At 46.6% G+C, this 22,008-nt stretch overlaps 1 protein-coding gene across 2 annotated transcripts in view; it reads left to right on the plus strand.

Moving 5' to 3' along the window:
- The window catches only part of ARID1A (AT-rich interaction domain 1A), a 55,408-nt gene that overhangs the window by 31,171 nt on the left and 2,229 nt on the right, over nt 1-22,008 (plus strand). Inside the window, exons 5-19 of one of the 2 annotated variants that reach the window (XM_021715835.1) lie at nt 2,849-3,089; nt 3,373-3,462; nt 4,791-4,958; nt 6,873-7,185; nt 8,494-8,639; nt 8,738-8,847; nt 10,008-10,217; nt 13,504-13,711; nt 14,865-14,997; nt 15,159-15,334; nt 16,023-16,173; nt 16,254-16,403; nt 16,484-16,580; nt 17,360-18,251; nt 18,859-18,989. In XM_021715835.1, the coding sequence (XP_021571510.1) occupies nt 2,849-3,089; nt 3,373-3,462; nt 4,791-4,958; nt 6,873-7,185; nt 8,494-8,639; nt 8,738-8,847; nt 10,008-10,217; nt 13,504-13,711; nt 14,865-14,997; nt 15,159-15,334; nt 16,023-16,173; nt 16,254-16,403; nt 16,484-16,580; nt 17,360-18,251; nt 18,859-18,989 (3,216 nt within the window). The remainder of the gene's footprint in view (nt 1-2,848; nt 3,090-3,372; nt 3,463-4,790; nt 4,959-6,872; nt 7,186-8,493; nt 8,640-8,737; nt 8,848-10,007; nt 10,218-13,503; nt 13,712-14,864; nt 14,998-15,158; nt 15,335-16,022; nt 16,174-16,253; nt 16,404-16,483; nt 16,581-17,359; nt 18,252-18,858; nt 18,990-22,008) is intronic. The other variant, XM_021715839.1, reaches the window with a different exon arrangement.

Here is a 22,008-nt window from a genome sequence, read left to right on the forward strand (position 1 = left end):
ACTCACCTCAGCCTCCCAAAGGCACGGGATTACAGGCTGAGCCACTGAGCCCGGCTAATTTTTTGATTTATTGTGTAGATGAGATCTTGCCAAGTTGTTCAGGCTGGTCTCGAACCTCTGGACAGGCAATCCTCTCGCCTTCACCTCCCAAAGTGCTGAGATTACAGGCATGAACCATCGCGCCCAGCCATATTAGAGTTTATTGACCTAGAGTGAACTCTCACTGATAATTCAAGATAGGCAAAGCCTACAAATAAATACCAAGTTCTACTGGATGCAGTGGCTCATGCCTGTAATCCTAGCACTTCAGGAGATGGAGGCGGGAGGATTACTTGAGCCCAGGAGTTCGAGACCAGCCTAGATAACATAGCCAGATCTTGTTTCTACAAAAAATTAGCCTGGTGTGGTGGTACACACCTATAGTCCTAGATACTTGGGAGGCTGAGGTGAAAGGATCGTCTGAGCCCAGGAGATCAAGGCTGCCATGGACTGTGATCATGCCATTGCACTCCAACCGGGGTGACAGAGTGAGACCCCTACTCAAATACATACCAAGTTCTTATTGAAAAACATAAAAGCTGGGGAAAAACTGAATTTGTTCAAGTGGCAAGCATTTGTTCACTCCTGTTGTAGACCAGGTGTTAGGAATATAGTTCCAGACCTTCTTGGCAGTTAAGAAATTGACTTTCCACTCACGCCTAGGTGGCTCACGCCTATAATCCCAGCACTTTGTGATGCCAATGTGAGAGGATTGCGAGCCCATGAATTTGAGACTAGCCTGGGCAACTTGGCAAGACCTTGTTTCTACAATACATTTTTTTTTTTTTTTTTTGAGTTGGAGTCTCACTCTGTCGCCCAGACTGGAGTGCCTTGGCCACTCCCGGCCACCGCAGCCTTGACCTGCTGGGCTCCGGCAATCCTTCTGCCTCAAGTAGCTGGAACTACAGGCGCCTGGTACCACGCCCAGCTAAATTTTTATTTATTGTAGAGATGAGGTCTCCCCAAGTTGCCCAGGCGGGTCTCGAACCCGCGGACTCAGGCGATCCACTCACCTCAGCCTCCCAAAGGCACGAGATTACAGGCTGAGCCACCGAGCCTGGCTACAATAAAATGAGCCAGATGTGGTAGCGCATGCCTGTGGTTCCAGCTACTTGGAAGGCTGAGGCGGAAGGATCACTTGAGTCCAGCAGGTAGAGGCTGTGGTGGCCATGATCATGCCACTGCATTCCAGCCTGGGCGACAGAGTGAGATTCCTACTGAAAAAAGAAAAAAAGAAATTGACTTTTCCATGCATTATATCTCTATCTTACCTCCTACCTCTTAAGTTACAAAGTATGGTGACTTGGAGTGATTCCTTGGTAAATAGAGGTTATAATGACCTAGTATAATAATCACATATCATAGAAGGAGAAGGATCTGTTTTCCTTACTTATGAACATTCTCTTGTTCCAGGTGCCATCCCGGCAGCATTTTGTAAAGTTTCCCATTGGAAAAAGAACTAAAGCCTCACTGAAATAGCTACTTTTGGCCAGTCATGATGATTCACGCCTGTAATCCCAGTACCTTGGGAGGCCAAGGCAGGAAGATCTCTTGAACCTAGGAGTTGTAGACCAGCCTGGGCTACATACAAGATCTCCTCTCTACAAAACATTAAAAAATTAGCCAGGTGTGGTAGCACGTACCTGTAATGCCAGCTACTTATGAGGCTGAAGTGGAAGGATCATCTGAGCCCAATAGGTTGAGACTGCTGTGAGCTGTGATGTTGCCACTGTACTCCAGCCTAAGGAACAGAGTGAGACTCCAACTCGGGGGTTGGGGAAAAGGTGCTTTCTTGCTTTCTTCCTTTTTTTTTGAATCAGAGTCTCACTTTGTTGCCCAGACTGGAGTGCAGTGGCAAGCTTACAGTCACCACAGCCTCGACCTGCTGGGCTCAGGTGATTCTTTCACCTCATCCTTCCAAGTAACTGGAACTATAGGCATCTGCCACCACGTCTGGCTATTTTTTCTTGATTTATTGTAGAGATGAGATCTCACCAAGTTGTCCATGCTGGTCTTGAACCCCTGGGCTCAGGCAATCCTCTCACCTCGGCCTCCCAGAGTGTTGGGATTACAGGCTTGAACCACCACGCCCGGCATAGCTGCATTCTTATGACTATAGAAGTTAGGACTGGGGAAGAAGATGAAAATTCTAGATCTGCTTTTTTTTTTTTTTGAGTTGGAGTCTCACTCTGTCACCCAGACTGGAGTGCAGTAGCTGCTCCCGTCCACCACAGCCTCTACCTGCTAGGCTCCGGGGATCCTTCTGCCTCAGCCTTTACAAGTAGCTGGAACTACAGGCACGCGCTACCACGCCTGGCTAATTTTTTTTTTTGATTTATTGTAGAGATGAGGTCTTGCCAAGTTGCCCAGGCGGGTCTCGAACCCGCGAGCTCAGGCAGTCCACTCACCTTGGCCTCCCAAAGCGCTGGGATTACAGGCTGAGCCACCAAGTCCAGCCTAGATCTGCTTCCAAGGGGATAGAATAGGCATTGGGAAATGTAGGTTTTTATAAATAAAGTTTTATTAGGACACAGCCACACCTGTTTGTTTACATGTTGTCTAACTATTACACTACAATGGGGCAAAATTGCGTCGTTTTAACAGACTATGTGGCCCACGATCCCTATGATATTTTCTATCTGGCTCTTAAGAGAATTTGCCATATATGTTATAATGTCATGACTAAATAAAATGTGCAGTATGTTTGCTCTTGGTTATTTAAGGAAAATGCTAAACAAGTATAGGATTGTTGAAAGAAGAATCTTTCTGCCTAATATTACTAATCTGCATTCTTATGTGTATATTACAGGATCTGTCTGGTTCAATAGATGATCTCCCCATGGGGACAGAAGGAGCTCTGAGCCCTGGAGTGAGCACATCAGGGATTTCCAGCAGCCAAGGAGAGCAGAGTAATCCAGCTCAGTCTCCTTTCTCTCCTCATACTTCCCCTCACCTGCCTGGCATCCGAGGCCCTTCCCCATCCCCTGTTGGCTCTCCCGCCAGTGTTGCTCAGTCTCGCTCAGGACCACTCTCGCCTGCTGCAGTGCCAGGTACCGTCAAGTACTGGACTTTGGGGAGAGGGAAAGATAACTGGCCCAGGTGATATTAGGGAGCCCTGGTCATCTACTGGCAGGGAAAGCATCTCTAGATCATGTCTGCATGGTTTTCCCTTAGCATTTGGAGAAGGGAGATGGGAACCTGTTGGCTGGTCTCTTCGTTGTGGTACTAGAAGGTGCTTGGCATCTCCATGAACCATTTCCAGCTCTGAATTAAGCCTTCAGCTAGAAATTCTAGACTTAGATGATTTGTTCTTTCTCTCTTTGTTTGGAGCAGGCAACCAGATGCCACCTCGGCCACCCAGTGGCCAGTCGGACAGCATCATGCATCCCTCCATGAACCAATCAAGCATTGCCCAAGATCGAGGTGAGAATTTGGGCTTTGGGGAGGGGTGGGGAACTGTCCAAGGCAGACACTTGAATAACCTATGTAGTAACTTTTGAAGAATTGTATGGCCATGAAGCTTAGGACAATCCCAGCAGCAAATTGTTTTTACAATTTTTAAAAGTTGACATATAACAATTATATATATTTATAGGATACATAGTGATGTTTCGATACATATAATGTATAGTAACTAGACCAGGGTAATTAGCATTACATCATCTCAAACATTTATCATTTTTTTGTGTTGGGACCCAGCAGCAAATTGTGATGTTAGAATGAACTTGACCATGTTAATGTCTTGATTTCTTAGTGCTTATCTGTGTTTTAATAGATTTTTCCATATATATTGTACTTCATTTGGTCAGCAATTGCTGAAGACTTAACATTTGCATCTTCACCCATTAGATCACTTACCATTTTTGTATTTTGTCATCGCTCTTTGTTTTTTAAAACTTCCACTTAGCCGGGCTCGGTGGCTCAGCCTGTAATCCCAGCACTTTGGGAGGCTGAGGTGAGTGGATTGCATGAGCCCGTGGGTTTGAGACCCGCCTGGGCAACTTGGCGAGACCTCATCTCTACAATAAATCAAAAAATTAGCCGGGCGTGGTAGTGCACGCCTGTAGTTCTGGCTACTTGGAAGGCTGAGACAGAAGGATCGCTGGAGCCCAGCAGGTCGAGGCTGCGGTGGCCGGGAGTGGCCACTGCACTCCAGTCTGGGTAACAGAGTGAGACTCCAGCTCAAAAATAATAATAATAATAATAAAATAAAATAAAATAATAAAACTTCCACTTAATAGAAACAGTTTAAGCCGGGCTCGGTGGCTCAGCCTGTAATCCCGCACCTTTGGGAGGCTGAGGTGGGTGGATTGCCTGAGCCCACGGGTTCGAGACCCGCCTAGCAACTTGGCAAGACCTCATCTTTACAATAAATCAAAAAAAAATTAGCCGGGCACAGTAGCGCTCGCCTGTAGTTCCAGCTACTTGGAAGGCTGAGGCGGAACGATTGCCGGAGCCCAGCAGGTCGAGGCTGCAGTGGCTGGGAGCGGCCACTGCACTCCAGTCTGGGTAACAGAGTGAGACTCCAACTCAAAAAAAAAAAAAACAAAACAGTTTACATGCCCTGGTTAATGACTTATGTCACTTTGAAGGTGGGTAAAGGGGTACATGACTATATAGCACATCAGACACAGACTCCATTCAAGTAGCTGTTAAAGAAAATGTAGATGGTAAAGTCCCAGGATAATGGGGAAGAGCATTTGTTCCCATTGTACCACATTAATAACTGTATGGGTACCACCCACAAATAGGTTATATGCAGAGGAACCCTCAGATGCCCCAGTACAGTTCCCCCCAGCCCGGCTCGGCCTTATCTCCGCGTCAGCCTTCTGGAGGACAGATGCACACAGGCATGGGCTCCTACCAGCAGAACTCCATGGGGAGCTATGGTCCCCAGGGGGGTCAGTATGGCCCACAAGGTGAGTGTACTACCCAGTTGGGAGTAGGTAGAGGTGAGAGAAGAATCGTTTCTTATCTGATATATTGCCATCCAGGTTGTAAGAGAAGGACTGTTATTTGTCTTAAATCCAGCCAGCCCAGGCCCTGAGGTAGAGTAGGGAAAGTCTTTGAATTTCACTAGGCCTGTGTTTCATCTATAAAAATGGAGATAAGGTGTTTAGCTCACCACTGAGTGTAGACACTTAATAGATGGTAGCAGGGTACATAACAACACAAAGGGTAGCCGGGCTCGGTGGCTCAGCCTGTAATCCCGCGCCTTTGGGAGGCTGAGGTGAGTGGATTGCTTGAGCCCGCTGGTTCGAGACCCGCTTGGGCAGCGAGACCTCATCTCTACAATAAATAAAAAAATCAGCCGGGCGTGGTAGTGCATGCCTGTAATTCTGGCTACTTGGAAGGCTGAGGCGAAAGGATCGCCAGAGCCCAGTAGGTCGAGGCTGTGGTGGACGGGAGCAGCCACTGCACTCCAGTCTGGGGGACAGAGTGAGATTTCAACTCAAAAAAAAAAACACAAAGGGTAATGGTCCTAAACCAGGGGAAGTGAGGACCAGTTGAAGGCCTAAACTTCACCTGCAGGTAGATTACCTAATCCTGACTTAGACTCCACATTTCTATAATAAAATAAAATTAGAAATAAATAAACACACTGGGGGTAAGGGCGGGACAGGGATAAAAATAAATAAACACACACACACACATTATATAAATAGATGGTAGCTATTGATTATTACAATTTTTTTTTAAGTGAATCAGTCAGAATAGCTCATTGCTCAAAATTAGCCCTAGGTACATCAAAGCACAAAAGATGGGATAGAATCAAGATGAGTGTATAGAAAGAAACAAATTCCTCTGGGGATTGAAGAGGCTGTTTTAGCAAAGCCAGCCTTATTCTGTGCTGCCTGTAAGATGAGGTAACAAGCCAGGTGTGGTGGCATGTGCCTGTACCAACTACTCAGGAGGCTGAAGTGGGAGGATTGCTTGAGCCTAGGAGTTGAAGGCTGCAGCAAGCTATGATTGTGCCACTATACTCCAGCCTGGGCAACAAAGTGAGACTCTATCTCTAAAAAAATAAAAATAAGCCGGGCTTGGTGGCTCAGCCTGTAATCCCAGCACTTTGGGAGGCTGAGGTGAGTGGATTGCCTGAGCCCGCGGGTTCGAGACCCGCCTGGGCAACTTGGCGAGACCTCATCTCTACAATAAATCAAAAATTAGCTGGGCATGGAAACGCTCGCCTGCGTTCCATCTACTTGGAAGGCTGAGGCAGAAGAATCGTCGGAGCCCAGCAGGTGGAGGCTTCGGTGGCCAGGAGTGGCCACCACACTCCAGTCTGGGCGGCAGAGCGAGACTCCAACTCAAAATAAATAAATAAATAAATAAATAAAAATAGCTGGGCACAGTGGCTCACGCCTATAATCCCAGTACTTTGGGAAGCCGAGGTGAGAGGATTGCCTGAGCCCATCAGTTCGAGACCAGTCTGGGCAACTTGGTGAGATCTTATCTCTACAATAAACTAAAAATTAGCTGGGCACGGTGGCACATGCCTGTAATCCCAGCTATTTGGATGACTGAGGCGGAAGGATCACCTGAGCTCAGCAGGTCGAGGCTGTGGTGGCTGTGAGCGTGCCACTGCATTCTAGCCTGTGTGACAGAGTGAGACTCCAACTAAAAAAAAATTAAAAATAAGCGATAACCAAGATCTTTACATGCTCTAACTCCGCTTTTCCCATGGAGATGAAGGCCACCATGAAGTTAGCCTCTTTTCTGGACCAAAATATTGAATGATTCCCATTGCTTGAAGTTGTAGAGATGAGAGATACTAGTGAGTTGCTGGTGAGTCACTAACCACGTCTCTGTGTCTTCTTTCCCTCCCCGCTTAGGAGGCTACCCCAGGCAGCCAAACTATAATGCCTTGCCCAATGCCAACTACCCCAGTGCAAGCATGGCTGGAAGTATGAACCCCATGGGTGCTGGAGGTCAAATGCATGGACAGCCTGGCATTCCACCTTATGGCACACTCCCTCCAGGGAGAATGAGTCATGCCTCCATGGGCAACCGGCCTTATGGCCCTAACATGGCCAATATGCCGCCTCAGGTTGGGTCAGGGATGTGTCCCCCACCAGGGGGCATGAACCGGAAAACTCAAGAAACTGCTGTCGCCATGCATGTTGCTGCCAACTCTATCCAAAACAGGTAAGACCTGGGCAGTGAAGAGGGTGTCAGTGCAAGAAAGTCCATTGTAGAGCCATTTAGATCATTGAGATGCTTCTGTACCTAAATATAAGTAAATATACATTTTATTGAGAGCTCTTTAGAAAACTAGGTTTCCAGCCGGGCTCGGTGGCTCAGCTTGTAATCCCGCGCCTTGGGAAGCTGAGGTGAGTGAATTGCCTGAGCCCACAGGTTCAAGACCCGCCTGGCCAACTTGGCGAGACCTCATCTCTACAATAAATCAAAAAATTAGCCGGGCGTGGTAGCGCACGCCTATAGTTCCATCTACTCGGAAGGCTGAGGCGGAAGGATCGCCGGAGCCCAGCAGGTCGAGGCTGTTGTGGCCGGGAATGGCCACTGCACTCCAGTCTGAGCGACAGAGTGAGACTCCAACTCAAAAAAAAAAAGAGCTTTATAAAGGACAGGTTGTTTTGATTAGTAAAATAAGTCTTCAGAGTAGGTGGTTTCACTTCTATCAGTCAAGTTTTTGGTTTCCAAAAGGATTCTTAATGATACACGTGACTTGAATCTGTGATGTTAAAAATAGAGAATGGTAGGGTTATCATTTGCTGTCTCTCCTACTATTCTACGTAGTCCTGTGTGTTTGACTCTGGTGCTAAAGTGCAGAAGGCTTGTGTGATTAGGTTTAGTGACTTGGAGATTCATCTCCTTCTTTGACCACTGACTTAAGTGAATATGAGTACTGTTATTCAAGACTCCATTTCCATGCACCCCATTTTTAGTGTCTGCCTTTCTTAAAATAAATGTTAGTGAGATGTTGATGAACCAGGGTGCATAAGGTGAGATTGACTATAAAGAAGTGAATCTGGTGGAAATGCAAAGTTTGAGTTAAACCCATCAAGAAATAAAACAAAGCCATTTTCAGGTGCTATGCTGAGTGTTCCAGACTGGTTGGGACTATGTATAACCAAGAATAGCACATTTGAGCATTTCATCATCTAGGATTTTTGTCTTAGTGCTCTTAAAGGAAAATACAACTTGACTTTGGAGGTGGCTTTGAGGAAGGTAGTACTTATAAGACACAGCAATGCTCTGTTCTTAGTATACCCCTTTAAATTGGGCTGTTTGCTATGTATAGCTCAAACTTTTTTATGACATTTTGAGATGGAAGATAATAATACCTGGATATTGCATAGTTCTAGTTTTGTAGATCCTGAAACTTTCCTTTTGAACCTAACTAAATGATCACACAATCCTCTCTGGCTCAAGTCCAAATTGAAAGCTCAATCTTTAACCGTTACCTCTCTTACTTTGCATCTTTTTCCTCAGGCCACCAGGCTACCCCAATATGAATCAAGGGGGCATGATGGGAACTGGGCCTCCTTATGGACAAGGGATTAACAGTATGGCTGGCATGATCAACCCTCAGGGACCCCCATATACCATAGGTGGAACCATGGCCAACAATTCCGCAGGTAAGTCCTAAGCATTCTTGACCCTGGGATTTCTTCAAGAGTAATCTTCACATCACAGCTAAACTTACTGTACTTGAGATTTTTTTTTTCTTTTACAGGGATGGCAGCCAGCCCAGAGATGATGGGCCTTGGGGACGTCAAGTTAACTCCAGCCACCAAAATGAACAACAAGGCAGATGGGACACCCAAGACAGAATCTAAATCCAAGGTAAGGATTTTTAAGGAGTCTTGACTCCTTTCAACTTTGTGTCCCATCCTTTTCAGTGATAGAAAGGAAAAGGAAAGAGAAAGACAAAGATTCCAGCCTTTTATGACACTGATTTAGATAGTCTCTAAAAAAACTGCCATTGTCCCATCTTATCATGAAGGGTCCCAGAATAATAGCTCCATGAATTAAGTGTGAGTCAGCCTAAGGGATCCTAATGTAAATAACATAACATTCTCTTAGCTGTTTATTATGGAGGCAATGACAGACCCTGCAGTATAGAATTGACTATACTGTTTGACCCTCCATTGCACTGTGCCTCCTATACTTGAGCATTGATAGATGGGGTGTACCATGGGCAACTAATTGCTCATCTCTTCCTGAACCTTACTCATAGCAGCAGGAATGGTTGGTCCCCTGTTTTCTTTAAAAGAGGAGATGAGGCAGATGGGGTTTGGATTCTTAGCCTCCCTTTAGTTGGTCCTGGATGTACTGTTAGGCTGTGTGGTAGCCTTGGGACCTGCTCGGCATTTGGGTCATTTGAACCATTTCTGTCTCTGACCGTACCTTTCCTTCCCTACCCTACAAAAGTAGGGAAAATAAAAGATTTGGCTGTTATTTCCTGTTATCTTCTCCTCTGGTTTCCAACCCTTTTGGCCATCAACCTGTCTTGACAGGATGATATTCAAAGTCCTTCAACCAGTTACTAGACCCTTCCTTTCTTTATAGGAAGAATTTCTTTATATTTACTCCATTTCCCCAAGATTGTGTCGAGAGTTTCTCGAGTTCCCTAAAATAGTACCTAAGTATGTGCAGGCTCCTGGGTAGTAGTGTGAGAGTAGTATTGGCTTTGATGTCAGGTGGACAAGTTTGACACTCAGTCCTGACACTTAAAAGTAATAGAATAATTTATAATACCTAATATGTAAAAGCATCTAGCACAGCTCCTAGTACATAACACACAGTCAATGTTAGCTTCCTTTCTTTGCAGGAAAAAAGTCTAGCTCCCTTTTGACCCTTTAACCTTGTGAAAGCAGGGCAGGTGTTGGTGACCACCCCAGAGCAAGAAGCTTTAACACTACCCTGATCAAAAGACTTCTGAGACCCTTAGCATAGGCTTTGAATCTGACCCATTCCTATGAATTTTGACCTGAACCTTCCAGAAATCCAGTTCTTCTACTACAACCAATGAGAAGATCACCAAGTTGTATGAACTGGGTGGTGAGCCTGAGAGGAAGATGTGGGTGGACCGTTATCTGGCCTTCACAGAGGAGAAGGCCATGGGCATGACAAATCTGCCTGCTGTGGGTAGGAAACCTCTGGACCTCTATCGCCTCTATGTGTCTGTGAAGGAGATTGGTGGATTGACTCAGGTGAGTGGGTGCCTGACACTTGATTGCCCCTATGGTTCCAACAAATCCCTTGCTAGGTACTCATTGGCTTCATGTGGTACCATGCATCCCACAGGGACATCATCCTTTCCTGCTCTCTGAGTCACATACTGACAGATATGGGAGCATAGGTCTTCTAGAAGATAAGACAAAGGCAGGAGACTGAGCCCTCCCTGATACTATGAAGCATTAGTAGTACATTTACAGTGTATCTGGCGTCCCACTGGGGTGCAAAGATAAGGAAAATCTGTGGGCATTTTAATTTCATTGGAGGCAATCTGGCATAATAACAAGGGCAGGATTTGTTTTTGAGCCCTGTCTTAGACACTCACAACATACTAGGGGGGACCCCCTCAAAAAAAATTTTTGTTTATAAAAATTGTGTATTTATTCTTACAAGTTTAAATTTTAGTCACTTTCAGAGTGCTCTCCATTTGATGCCGTACACCTACTGAGATGCTTTTTCCACTGCTCAAAACATTTTTTGAACTCATCAATTTTGATGCCTTTTAGTGCTTCTGCCATTTTTTGTTTTACCTTTTGCACATCAGCAAAATGTTTCCCTTTGAGAACTTTTTTTGTGGGGAAACAAAAAAATGTTTCTTGGGGCAAGATCGGGTAAATAAGGAGGTCATGCCATCTTTGGTCAAAAACTGCTGAATACTCAGTGTGATGTGGGCAGGTGTACTCGTAAATCACCCATCATGAAATGGGCAAATGCACTGAAAGAGTCTCAAAAAAAAAAAAATGCCACTGAAACAACACAGTCTTTCACAACAGCGTTAACTGGTACACTGATGCCGATGGATTCCTAAAACACTTAACTAGCAGGGGAAGCCCGTACTAGAAGGGGCCTACCCTCTAAAAGATAATTCTGGGTTTTTGGGGGTTCTACCTCGTATGCGATCTTAAGGTATATAGATCACTCTAAGCCTTAATTTCCTTATTTGTAAAGTATGAATAGTGTGTACCCTGCTAGACTGTCAAAAGTTAGAAATAATAAAAGCTCTCAGCAAGGTTTCTGCTACATATAGTGTCTGCAAGATGCAGTTGTTAAACTTATTCCTGGAAGCTTTCCAGTGGAGATAGGATTTAAGGAGCTGCTTAATAAAAATAGGGGCCCGACACTGTGGCTTATGCCTATAATCCCAGCATTTTGGGAGGCCAAGGTGAGAGAATTGCCTGAGCCCACAGGCTCAAGACCAACCTGGGCAACTTGGCAAGACCTCATCTCTACTATAAATCAACAAATTAGCTCGGCATGGTGGTACGTGTCTGTAGTTCCAGCTACTTGGAAAGCTGAGGTGAAAGGATTGCCTAATCCCAGCAAGTTGAGGCTGCAGTGGACGTGAGAGTGCCATTGCACTCCAGCCTGGGCGACAAAGTGAGATTCCAACTCAAAAAATAAAAATAAATAGAAAGGAAAATGTGATAGGAAATTATGTGTGTAGTTATACTGCATGGAAGATAAGTAAATGGACCAGTCCTTGATCAAAACCTCTGAAATGGACACTACCCAGAGCTTGGGCCTACTCTGATATCTTACTTTTTTGATTTAGACAGCTCGGGAGGTAAACCATTGAGGCAACACTAACAGCACACTGTGCCTTGTAGATGTTCCCCCTGTGTATTTTCTGTAGTCACCAGACCAGAAACTGCTGTTGGATCAGAGTTTGTGGCTAAGCTCAGAGGGAGGTGTGGTGAGGAGGGACTTATTCCAAACCTTCTAAATCAGAAGAGGAAAACAGCTGTCACCAGCAGAAAAGAAAGTGATTGGAATGAAGCCAACCAACAGTCAGTTATGAATTCCTTCTCCCTTCGGGCTTTATTCCCCTCCCCCACAAAGGAAAACAAAACAAAACAAGACACGTGCATGCTGCCACATAACTGGTGTGGGAAGCAGAGCCACAGAAGGCTTCTGAGGTGACCCCAGTCTTATTCCTGCCATCTTCCCTGATAGTGAGTTCTCATAGTTAGGCCTTTCCTGCCTATAGGGAAAAGAGGGTTTTGGGTTAGATTTAGCTTACTTGTGATTGCGTGAGCTTCTGGATTTACTGAATCTACAATGGAAGTACAGAACAAATCCCAATGCCTGGGCCTGTCTTCCAGTTTGCAAAAGGATGCAAACCTTTTAGATGCTATAATAGAATTGATCTCCAAAGACAGACTTCAGAGGTGTATGCTTGCTATTATAAGTTAGTGAAGGCTCCAGGAAGGCAAAAGATGAGTTGAACTTTTCTGAGGGATTAGTAGGATGGAGGTGGAGGGATGGGCCATTCCAGTATACTGGCCCTGATGGCACAGAGATGAGAGGGAGTCTGAATATCCTCCACCCAGGCCATCTCCAACCATGAAGTAGCTTAGCTCAGGTATACTCTAGGAAGTATTCCTAGTCACTTCTACTCCATCTAAGTTGTCCCCCTCTGTGCCCCCTGAAACTGTTCTTTCTGGTACCACAACCTATTGAACTTGCTTTGTAAATTGTGACTGGAAAGCCTTGTTCCCAGCTCTTCAGGGACAGGCTTACTATATAGTGGGTAAATAAGTATAAGAATACAAGAAGAAGGAGACCCGTCTAGCTAGAGCAGAAAGACTAATTATAGGGAGAATGGTCTTGTCAGTGTGCCCTGAAGCTGAGAGAAGGTGGCAGAACTATAGGCTGGCTGCTGAAGGGGTACAAAAGAAATCATAAGATCTTAAACACCTGGGCAGTCGGGACAGTGGTGAGGGAAGGCCTGTAGTTATGTATCATTGAGATGCAGAGGAGCAATAGTACAAGAATGTCACATTTGTAAGGAGCCCCACACTGAGAAAAAAAACCAGATATGAAAATTCCTAGTTTGGCAAAGTAAGTCAAGCAGGGTTGGTCGTTGATATTACAAGAGTCTCTGTTTTATAAAATGTTTTTATTAGTACATTTAAAATAGGAGTTAGATCTGTAGGTCATTTACACACCATTTCTCAGCAATATACTTATGTTAAAAAAAAACTAGACTCTGAATTCTGTTCATATAGTAATTTAGAATTTGCCCATTTTGAATAAACACAGTCTGATAATTGCAATGGAACATGCTGAGGGTAGACTGAAGCCAGCCACAGACTTGATACTTGTTGTGGACTATCCATCAAGTGGGATTAACTTTTGCAATTGCATAAGACCTGTGATTTCTCAAGAGATGAGTACCTTGCAGCCTGATGGGACCTGGGGCTTGTGGATAAGGAGACCAGGTGAAAGGTATACCCCCAACTCTTCTGGTTGGTTATACAGGTCAACAAGAACAAAAAATGGCGAGAACTTGCAACCAACCTCAATGTGGGCACATCAAGTAGTGCTGCCAGCTCCTTGAAAAAGCAGTATATCCAGTGTCTCTATGCCTTTGAGTGCAAGATTGAACGGGGAGAGGACCCTCCCCCAGACATCTTTGCAGCTGCTGATTCTAAGAAGTCCCAGCCCAAGATCCAGCCTCCCTCTCCTGGTAAGGATGGGGTGAGCAGCCCCACCAAGGTTAAGGACTTCTTGTCCTGGCTCCTTATTCAGTGGTGTCTGCCTTCAGGGTAATAGGGGATATGCCAAAGATGTGTGTTCTGCCCTGCCTTACCACAGTGCCTAGCAGGTTAAGCGGGCAGTGGTGACCCTCTTGCAAGATACTCTGCAGCAGCCCTTTAGTTTTAATTTTTGTTGTACATCTGGCATCTTGCCAGATGTTTATAAACTGATAAATGAGAAGGACATGAGGAGTGGAGGGAAACTGACAAATAGCAGCAAGGCAGGGCCATCTGGGAGCTTTGGCCCATGATGTCAGCACCTTAGAATGCAGCTTAAACTAGAACCCGGATTCCCCAGGCAGCTGAGATGGTAATGAATGGGAAGGAGGGAGTGGGGAGGGGATATGAATGGAACTCTGACGGGAGTACATCTGCCCACCCTCCTTTAGAGAGGAGGCTGGGGCCTAGGGAGGCAGAGGAGGGACGAAGGCCAGGATGCCTAGAAAGTGGATGTAAACACTTGTGCCCTGGTGTTAACCTCTGAGGGTGTAATGAGTGCCTGAGATGACTCATCAGCTGGGGAGGCCTCAGCAGTAGGATATCTGCTGCTGGGAATGGTAACTAATGGAAACATTAATTACTGGTAGTTCTGTGCTCCTAAGTTTAGAGGAACATTTGAACCTGAGGGGTGGCAATGTATTGAATGCTTTAAAATAGGAGCTCCTATGCTTCTGAAGTACATCTGCAGGTTTAGGACAAAGTAGACCCTCCCCACCCAGCATTGGGGCAGGGGGGGACTCTGACTGGAGCTTGTGCACTAGTATTACATGGCTTAATAGTTTAGACAAGGTCCTTGGAGAAGTGAAGAGAAATAGCCAGGGAAGCTGGAAGTGACTCAAGGAATCACCAGCATGGTGATGTCATGATGGCCATATCCTTTTATTTAAAATGAGAAGAAACAGAACCCTCCAGTTCCCCTCTTTATTACCTGACTTTGCAGATCCCTTGCTAAGAAGGGTGACTGAGGCTTTAAAGACCTTAGGAAGATCTTTCCTAAAGAGATTCTGGGACATTTGTATTTCTGTGAGAGTTAAACACTTTCCTGTCAAGCAAACTACTCACCCTATATCTCTCTGTCCACAGCGGGATCAGGATCTATGCAGGGGCCACAAACTCCTCAGTCAACCAGCAGTTCCATGGCAGAAGGAGGAGACCTAAAGCCACCAACTCCAGCATCCACACCACACAGTCAGATCCCCCCCTTGCCAGGCATGAGGTAAGGCCAGGGGCAGGGACAGGTGGCTTGGGGTATAAGTGCATGGACACTCGTGTGCAGCCCACTACCTCTGCCTGCCCAGCCAGTGACTCCTGTGTGCTCTGCATGATGTCAGAGGAATTGGTCTTTTTTGGGTTTAATTGATTTTCCTCACTCTGGAGCAGGAGCAATTCAGTCGGGATTCAGGATGCCTTTCCTGATGGAAGTGACCCCACATTCCAGAAGCGGAATTCCATGACTCCAAACCCTGGGTACCAGCCCAGTATGAATACCTCTGACATGATGGGGCGCATGTCCTATGAGCCAAATAAGGATCCTTATGGCAGCATGAGGAAAGGTGACCAATTGCTGTTGACTTTGTACTCTTGAAGATAGAGCAAGGGGAATTGGGGGGATATCTTTTTATTTTTTTTTTATTTTAATTTTTTTTTTTTTGAGTCAGAGTCTCACTCTTTGCCCAGACTGGAGTGCAGTGGGACTGTCAAGGCCACTGCAGGCTCAACCTGCTGGGCTCAGGTGATCCTTCTACCTCAGCCTTTCAGGTAGCAAGACCTACAGGCACATGCCATCACGTACAGCTAATTTTTTTATTTATTGTAGAGGTGAGGTCTCGCCAAGTTGTCCAGGCTGGTCTTGAACCCTTGGGCTCAGGCAATACTCTCACCTTGGGCTCACACACTGCTGGGATTATAGGTGAGCCACCATGTCTGGCCTGTGGCGGAATATCTTGAGAGTGGCTCAGGGTTCTTATCAAGCCATCCTGTGAGATAAGGCATTTCCTGACCTAACCACCGCTCTTCATCCCACCTCCTTTTTTGTCTCCTGCTCCCTGGCCTTGCCTTATCATCCCTTAACAAGTACGTGCTTTTTGCTCATTGGGGCCTCTTCAAATCTCTATTTTGAACTTGTCAGTAAAACAGTGAGATCCCAAACTCTGGATAGAGCCTGGGCCTTTGGAGCCAAGGTGTAGATTACTAGGCCTGCCTAACTACTAGTGTATTTACTGTCTGCCTTTCTGCACTCAGCTCCAGGGAGTGATCCCTTCATGTCCTCAGGGCAGGGTCCCAATGGCGGGATGGGTGACCCCTACAGCCGTGCCGCCGGCCCTGGGCTGGGAAATGTGGCGATGGGACCACGACAGCACTATCCCTATGGAGGTCCTTATGACAGAGTGAGGTAAGCATGACCCCTGCTTCTGTCCACCTCCAGCACCCTGCAACTATATTGGATTCAGTTCACTTCTCCAATTTGTTTAGGACGGAGCCTGGAATGGGGCCTGAGGGAAACATGGGCACTGGGGCCCCACAGCCGAATCTCATGCCTTCCAACCCAGACTCGGGGATGTATTCTCCTAGCCGCTACCCCCCACAGCAGCAGCAGCAGCAGCAGCAGCAGCAGCAGCAACGGTGAGTAAAGCCTGGTTTCAGTGCTGCTATGGCTCAGCCTTGGCCACTTCCTACCCTGATCCTGTTTCTTCCTCCTGTAGACATGATTCCTATGGCAATCAGTTCTCCACCCAAGGCACCCCTTCCGGCAGCCCCTTCCCCAGCCAGCAAACCACAATGTATCAGCAACAGCAACAGGTGAGTATGAAAGCTGGGAACAGACTGGCATGCAGGTCCCCCTTAAAAGCTTGCTAGTAAAGCCAGGCTCGGTGGCTCAGCTTGTAATCCCAGCGCTTTGGGAGGCTGAGGTGAGTGGATTGCCTGAGCCCGCGGGTTCAAGACCCGCCTGGGCAACTTGACGAGACCTCATCTCTACAATAAATCAAAAAATTAGCTGGGTGTGGTAGCGTGCACCTGTAATTCCAGCTACTTGGAAGGCTGAGGTGGAAGGATCGCCAGAGCCCAGCAGGTCGAGGCTGTGGTGACCGGGAGCAGCCACTGTACTCCAGTCTGGACGACTGAGTGAGACTCCAACTCAAAAAAAAAAAAAAAAAGCTTGCTAGTAAACGAATGTGTTGAAGTCTAAGAAGCTCACTTTAGATACTTTTCTCACTCAAGTAGCCAGTTCTCCCTAAGAAGCCAAGTCCTCAATCTCTTCCCTGTTTGAAGTCCAGTCAGTCTCCCTAGTTCTCCAAAGAGGCTAGAAACAGACTTATTTTGATTTTTAGGTTTTGTACATTTTTCTACTTAGAGCAAGGGAGAGGAGGAGAAATTCTAGTGCTATCTTTCAGAAACCACTGCAAAAGATAATTTGTAAAGGTGATTCCTTTGTTCTCTTGATGTCTATGCTATGTCTTCTCTTCTGCGGGGCAGAAGTAAACCAAGCAAGTAATCTGGTTGTAGCCATCTTGGCATCTGTGGGCTTTGTGTTCCTGAGTGCAGAGTATTAACTTCCTCTCTGCTTGTCTCTGCCTCAGAATTACAAGCGGCCAATGGATGGCACATACGGCCCTCCTGCCAAGCGGCATGAAGGGGAGATGTACAGCGTGCCATACAGCACTGGGCAGGGGCAGCCTCAGCAGCAGCAGTTACCCCCAGCCCAGCCCCAGCCTGCCAGCCAGCAACAAGCTGCCCAGCCTTCCCCTCAGCAAGATGTATACAACCAGTATGGCAATGCCTATCCTGCCACTGCCACCGCTGCTACTGAACGCCGACCAGCAGGCGGCCCCCAGAACCAATTTCCATTCCAGTTTGGCCGAGACCGTGTCTCTGCACCCCCTGGTTCCAGTGCCCAGCAGAACATGCCACCGCAGATGATGGGTGGCCCCATACAGGCATCAGCTGAGGTTGCTCAGCAAGGTACCATGTGGCAGGGGCGTAATGACATGACCTATAATTATGCCAATAGGCAGAGCACTGGCTCTGCCCCACAGGGCCCCGCCTATCATGGTGTGAACCGAACAGATGAAATGCTGCACACAGATCAGAGGGCCAACCACGAAGGTCCATGGCCTGCCCATGGCACACGTCAGCCCCCATATGGTCCCTCTGCCCCCGTTCCTCCCATGACAAGGCCCCCTCCATCTAACTACCAACCCCCACCGAGCATGCAGAATCACATTCCTCAGGTATCCAGCCCCGCTCCCCTGCCCCGGCCAATGGAGAACCGAACCTCTCCTAGCAAGTCTCCATTCCTGCACTCTGGGATGAAAATGCAGAAGGCAGGTCCCCCAGTACCTGCTTCGCACATTGCACCTGCCCCTGTGCAGCCCCCCATGATTCGGCGGGATATCACCTTCCCACCTGGCTCTGTTGAAGCCACACAGCCTGTGCTGAAGCAGAGGAGGCGGCTCACAATGAAAGACATTGGTAAGGAGACCTCCCTTTCCGTCTTGTCCATTGTTCTCTCCATCCTAATACTCTGGATGAAGTTAAATCTGGTCCAGAGTTAACTAAAATAGAGCCAAAGAACTTTGGGTAGGGAAGAAATAAGCTGATTGAAGGTTTTCCTTCAAAGCATTGCCATGTAATGGAGTCTTAGCTTAAAAGCCATGAGGGGCCGGGCGCAGTGGGTTCACTCCTATAATTCCACCACTTTGGGAGGCAGAGGTGAGAAGATTGCCTGAGCTCATGGGTTCAAGATCAGCCTGGGCAACTTGGCAAAACCTCGTCTCTACAATAAATCAAAACTTAGCCAGTTCCTTAGAAGGCTGAGGCAGAAGGATCGCCTGAGCCCAGCAGGTCGAGGTTGTGGTGGCCATGAGTGTGCCACTGCACTCCAGCCTGGGCAACAGAGTGAGACTCTGACTCAAAAAAAAAAAAGAAAGCCCTGAGGGGCAGATGTATGTCATGTCCTAGATAGGAATTGCCTTCCACCTTGTGTTATCTTCAGAGTAGCCTGACTGATGGGGCAGCCCTGGGGGTGCCTCCAGCCAACCTGGGCTTGGTGGATGGACGACATGGAGGTTTATTTCAGGAACCCCGGAGGCATGGCGGGTAATGATGTCCCTCAAGTCTGGTCTACTGGCAGAGAGCACATGGGCGTTAGACACCATTAACATCCTGCTATATGATGACAACAGCATCATGACCTTCAACCTTAGTCAGGTGAGTACAGGTATATGCAGAAGATTGAAAAGGCCTGTGATCTTTTTGAAGCACTGGGAATATCTTAAGTGACGCCAAGAATGAAGCCATCTCTGACCACCATGGTCTTTTCTCTGTCTCCTTCTCTCAGCTATCTTTCATGCCAGTACTGTACTTCCTTTACTACTGGGTGTGGGCCCAGAATATTGAGAGCAATGATAATTTGTGTAAGGAATCATATTTGATACCTTAACATAGGATTGAATTTAGAGGGAATTTGGAAGATAGTTTTTGGTATTAGTAAAAAAACAGCACCGGACGCGTTGGCTCATGCCTGTAATCCCAGCATTTTGGGAGGCGGAGGTGAGAGGATTGCCTGAGTCCAGGGGTTTGAGACCAGCTTGCACAACACAGCAAGACCTCGTCTCTACAATAAATCAAAAAATTAGTCAGGCGTGTGGCACACGCTTATAGTTCCAGCTACTTGAAAGCCTAAGGCAGAAGATCGCCTAAGTCCAGCAGGTCCAGGCTGCAGTAGCCATTAGTGTGCCACTGTACTCCAGCCTGGGCAACAGAGTGAGAGTGTAATTCAAAAAAAAAAAAAAGGACTAGGCATGGTGTCTCATGTCTGTAATCCCAGCCCATTGGGAGGCCAAGGTGAGAGAATTGCCTGAGCCCATGAATTTGAGATCAGCATGGGCAACGTGGTAAGACTGTGTCTTTACAATAAATCCAAAATTAGCCAGGCATGGTGGCTACTTGGAAGGCTGAGGTGGAAGGATCACCTGAGCCCAGCAGGTGGAGGCTGTGGTCACCATGAGTGTGCCACTGCACTCCAGCCTGGGTGACAAAGTGAGACTCCAGAACAAAAAAACCACAGATTTATTGATGTCAGTGAGGACATTGTATTTTCTAGACTACCAAGAACAACCTGTGGTCTTTTATCAGTGAGCAAAGCAATTTTCTTTCCTATTTTTTTCTTTCTTCTTCTAATCTGAATAGGAAGAGTCTTTAGTGATCTCAGTTTCCTTCGGTGTAGAATTGGGTGGGGGGTTTATTTGCTAATTCTTGAAAAGCTAATTTTCCAGGTCCACCCTCCACAGGATGTGCACCTGCGGGTGTGCTAGGAAAAGTTTGTGCTGCACAATTCTACTTTTTCTTTTGATCATCCTTAGTACCTGCCAACCTTGTATATCCATATCAACAAATGAATATTGAACTGGGTGTGGTGGCTCACGCCTGTCATCCCAGCACTTTGGGAGGTGGAGGTGAGAGGATTGCCTGAGTCCAGGGGTTTGAGACCAGCCTGGGCAACTTGGCGAGACCTTGACTATACAATAAATCAAAAAATTAGCCAGGTGTGATGGCACACAGCCTTGGAAGGCTGAGGCAGAAAGATCGCCTGAGCCCAGCAGGTCGAGGCTGCGGTGGCCATGAGCATGCTACTTCATTCCAGCCTGAGCAACAGAGTGAGACTCCTACTCCAAAGAAAAAGTATATTGTTATTAATAGTTGCCATTTATTGTCCTTTTACTTTGTGCCAGCTCCTTAGTGTTTTGTTTCGTGTCATCCTCACAGCAGCCATCACAGACAGGAGATGTAGTCATTTAGAGATGAATAGATAGACCCAAAGTCTTATCCTTGCCCAAGTTCACACAGTTGTCAGCAGAATCTGTCTGATTTTAAAACTGATTTTGTTTCTTTTGCACAATATTGCCTCACGTGAGAAAGAAAAGGACTAAATTTTGATTGAACAATTTCCATGTGCCAGACACTTGACATATTCCATTTAGACCTCAAAACAATGCAGTCAAGTTTAAGAATTTCCCTCATTTCATACAGTTCATTCCTAGAAAAGCCAGAACTCAAGACCTAGATCTAATTCTAAAGCCCTTATTTTTTTTTTCCTTCATTCTGCTATACTGTTCAGCCAAAAATTAATCTGATTGGAGAGGAGTGTTTTTTCTAGAGTTAAATAAATAGGGCCGGGCTCAGTAGCTCAGCCTGTAATCCCAGCACTTTAGGAGGCCAAGGCGAGTGGATTGCCTGAGCCCAGGGGTTTGAGACCAACCCAGGCAACTTACAAGACCTTGTCTCTACAATAAATCAAAAATTGGCCAGGCATGGTGGCAAACGCCTGTAATCCCCTCACTTTGGGAGACTGTGATGAGAGGATTGCCTGTGCCCAGGGGTTCGAGACCAGCCTGCGTAACTTGGTAAGACCTCAACTCTACAATAAATCAAAAAAATTAGCCTGGCGTGGTGTTCTATGCCTGTAGTTCCAGCTACTTGGAAGGCTGAGGCGGAATGATTGCCTGAGCCCAGCAGGTCAAGGCTACAGTGGCCGTGTGCGTGCCACTGCACTCCAGCCTGGGTGACAGAGTGAGACTCCCACTCAAGAAAATAAATTAGATAAGTGTGGTAGCATGCCTATAGTTCGTCTACTTGAAAGACTGAGGTGGCAAGATTGCGGGAGCCCAGCAGGTTGGCGCTGGGGTGGCCGTGAGTGTGCTACTGCACTCTAGCCTGGGCGACAGAGTGAAACTCCAACTCAAAAAATAAACTAAAATAAATGGCTTATATAATGTTCAGACTGGAATTTGGGTCTTTATAGCACCAGCTTGAACTAGTGTTTGTTGGAGAGCTGAGGTTTATGTCACTCATTATGCTGCCACATTCATGGAGGTATAGCCTTGTGAAATGTTGGGGACCTTAGAAAAGAGAGTAGTGATCATCTGGCCACATTACATTCTCTTCCTAGCTTGTGTTGGGTCATCTCACTGTGCCTAGGCTAGGGCTCCACTTGGCCATGAGATGTAGAGAATGTCCTAAAAGAGTTAATGACAGTGACCATCAGATGGGAAACTGGCCTGGTGACGAAAGGTAGAAGATTGGGAAAGAGGAGGCTGAGAGGTTGGTGGCACTAGTGAGGTGCAAAGCTATCAGCTAGCATCCTCATCCTGCTGTAGGCAGGCTCGTGTGAGAGCAGACTGGCAGAAAGCAGAAGGAAGCACTTTGTGCTGAGCATAGGAGAGATTAA

This window comes from Carlito syrichta, unplaced genomic scaffold, assembly GCF_000164805.1.
Source record: "Carlito syrichta isolate Samal-C Ts95f unplaced genomic scaffold, Tarsius_syrichta-2.0.1 Scaffold103314, whole genome shotgun sequence".
Taxonomy (NCBI): Eukaryota; Metazoa; Chordata; class Mammalia; order Primates; family Tarsiidae; genus Carlito; species Carlito syrichta.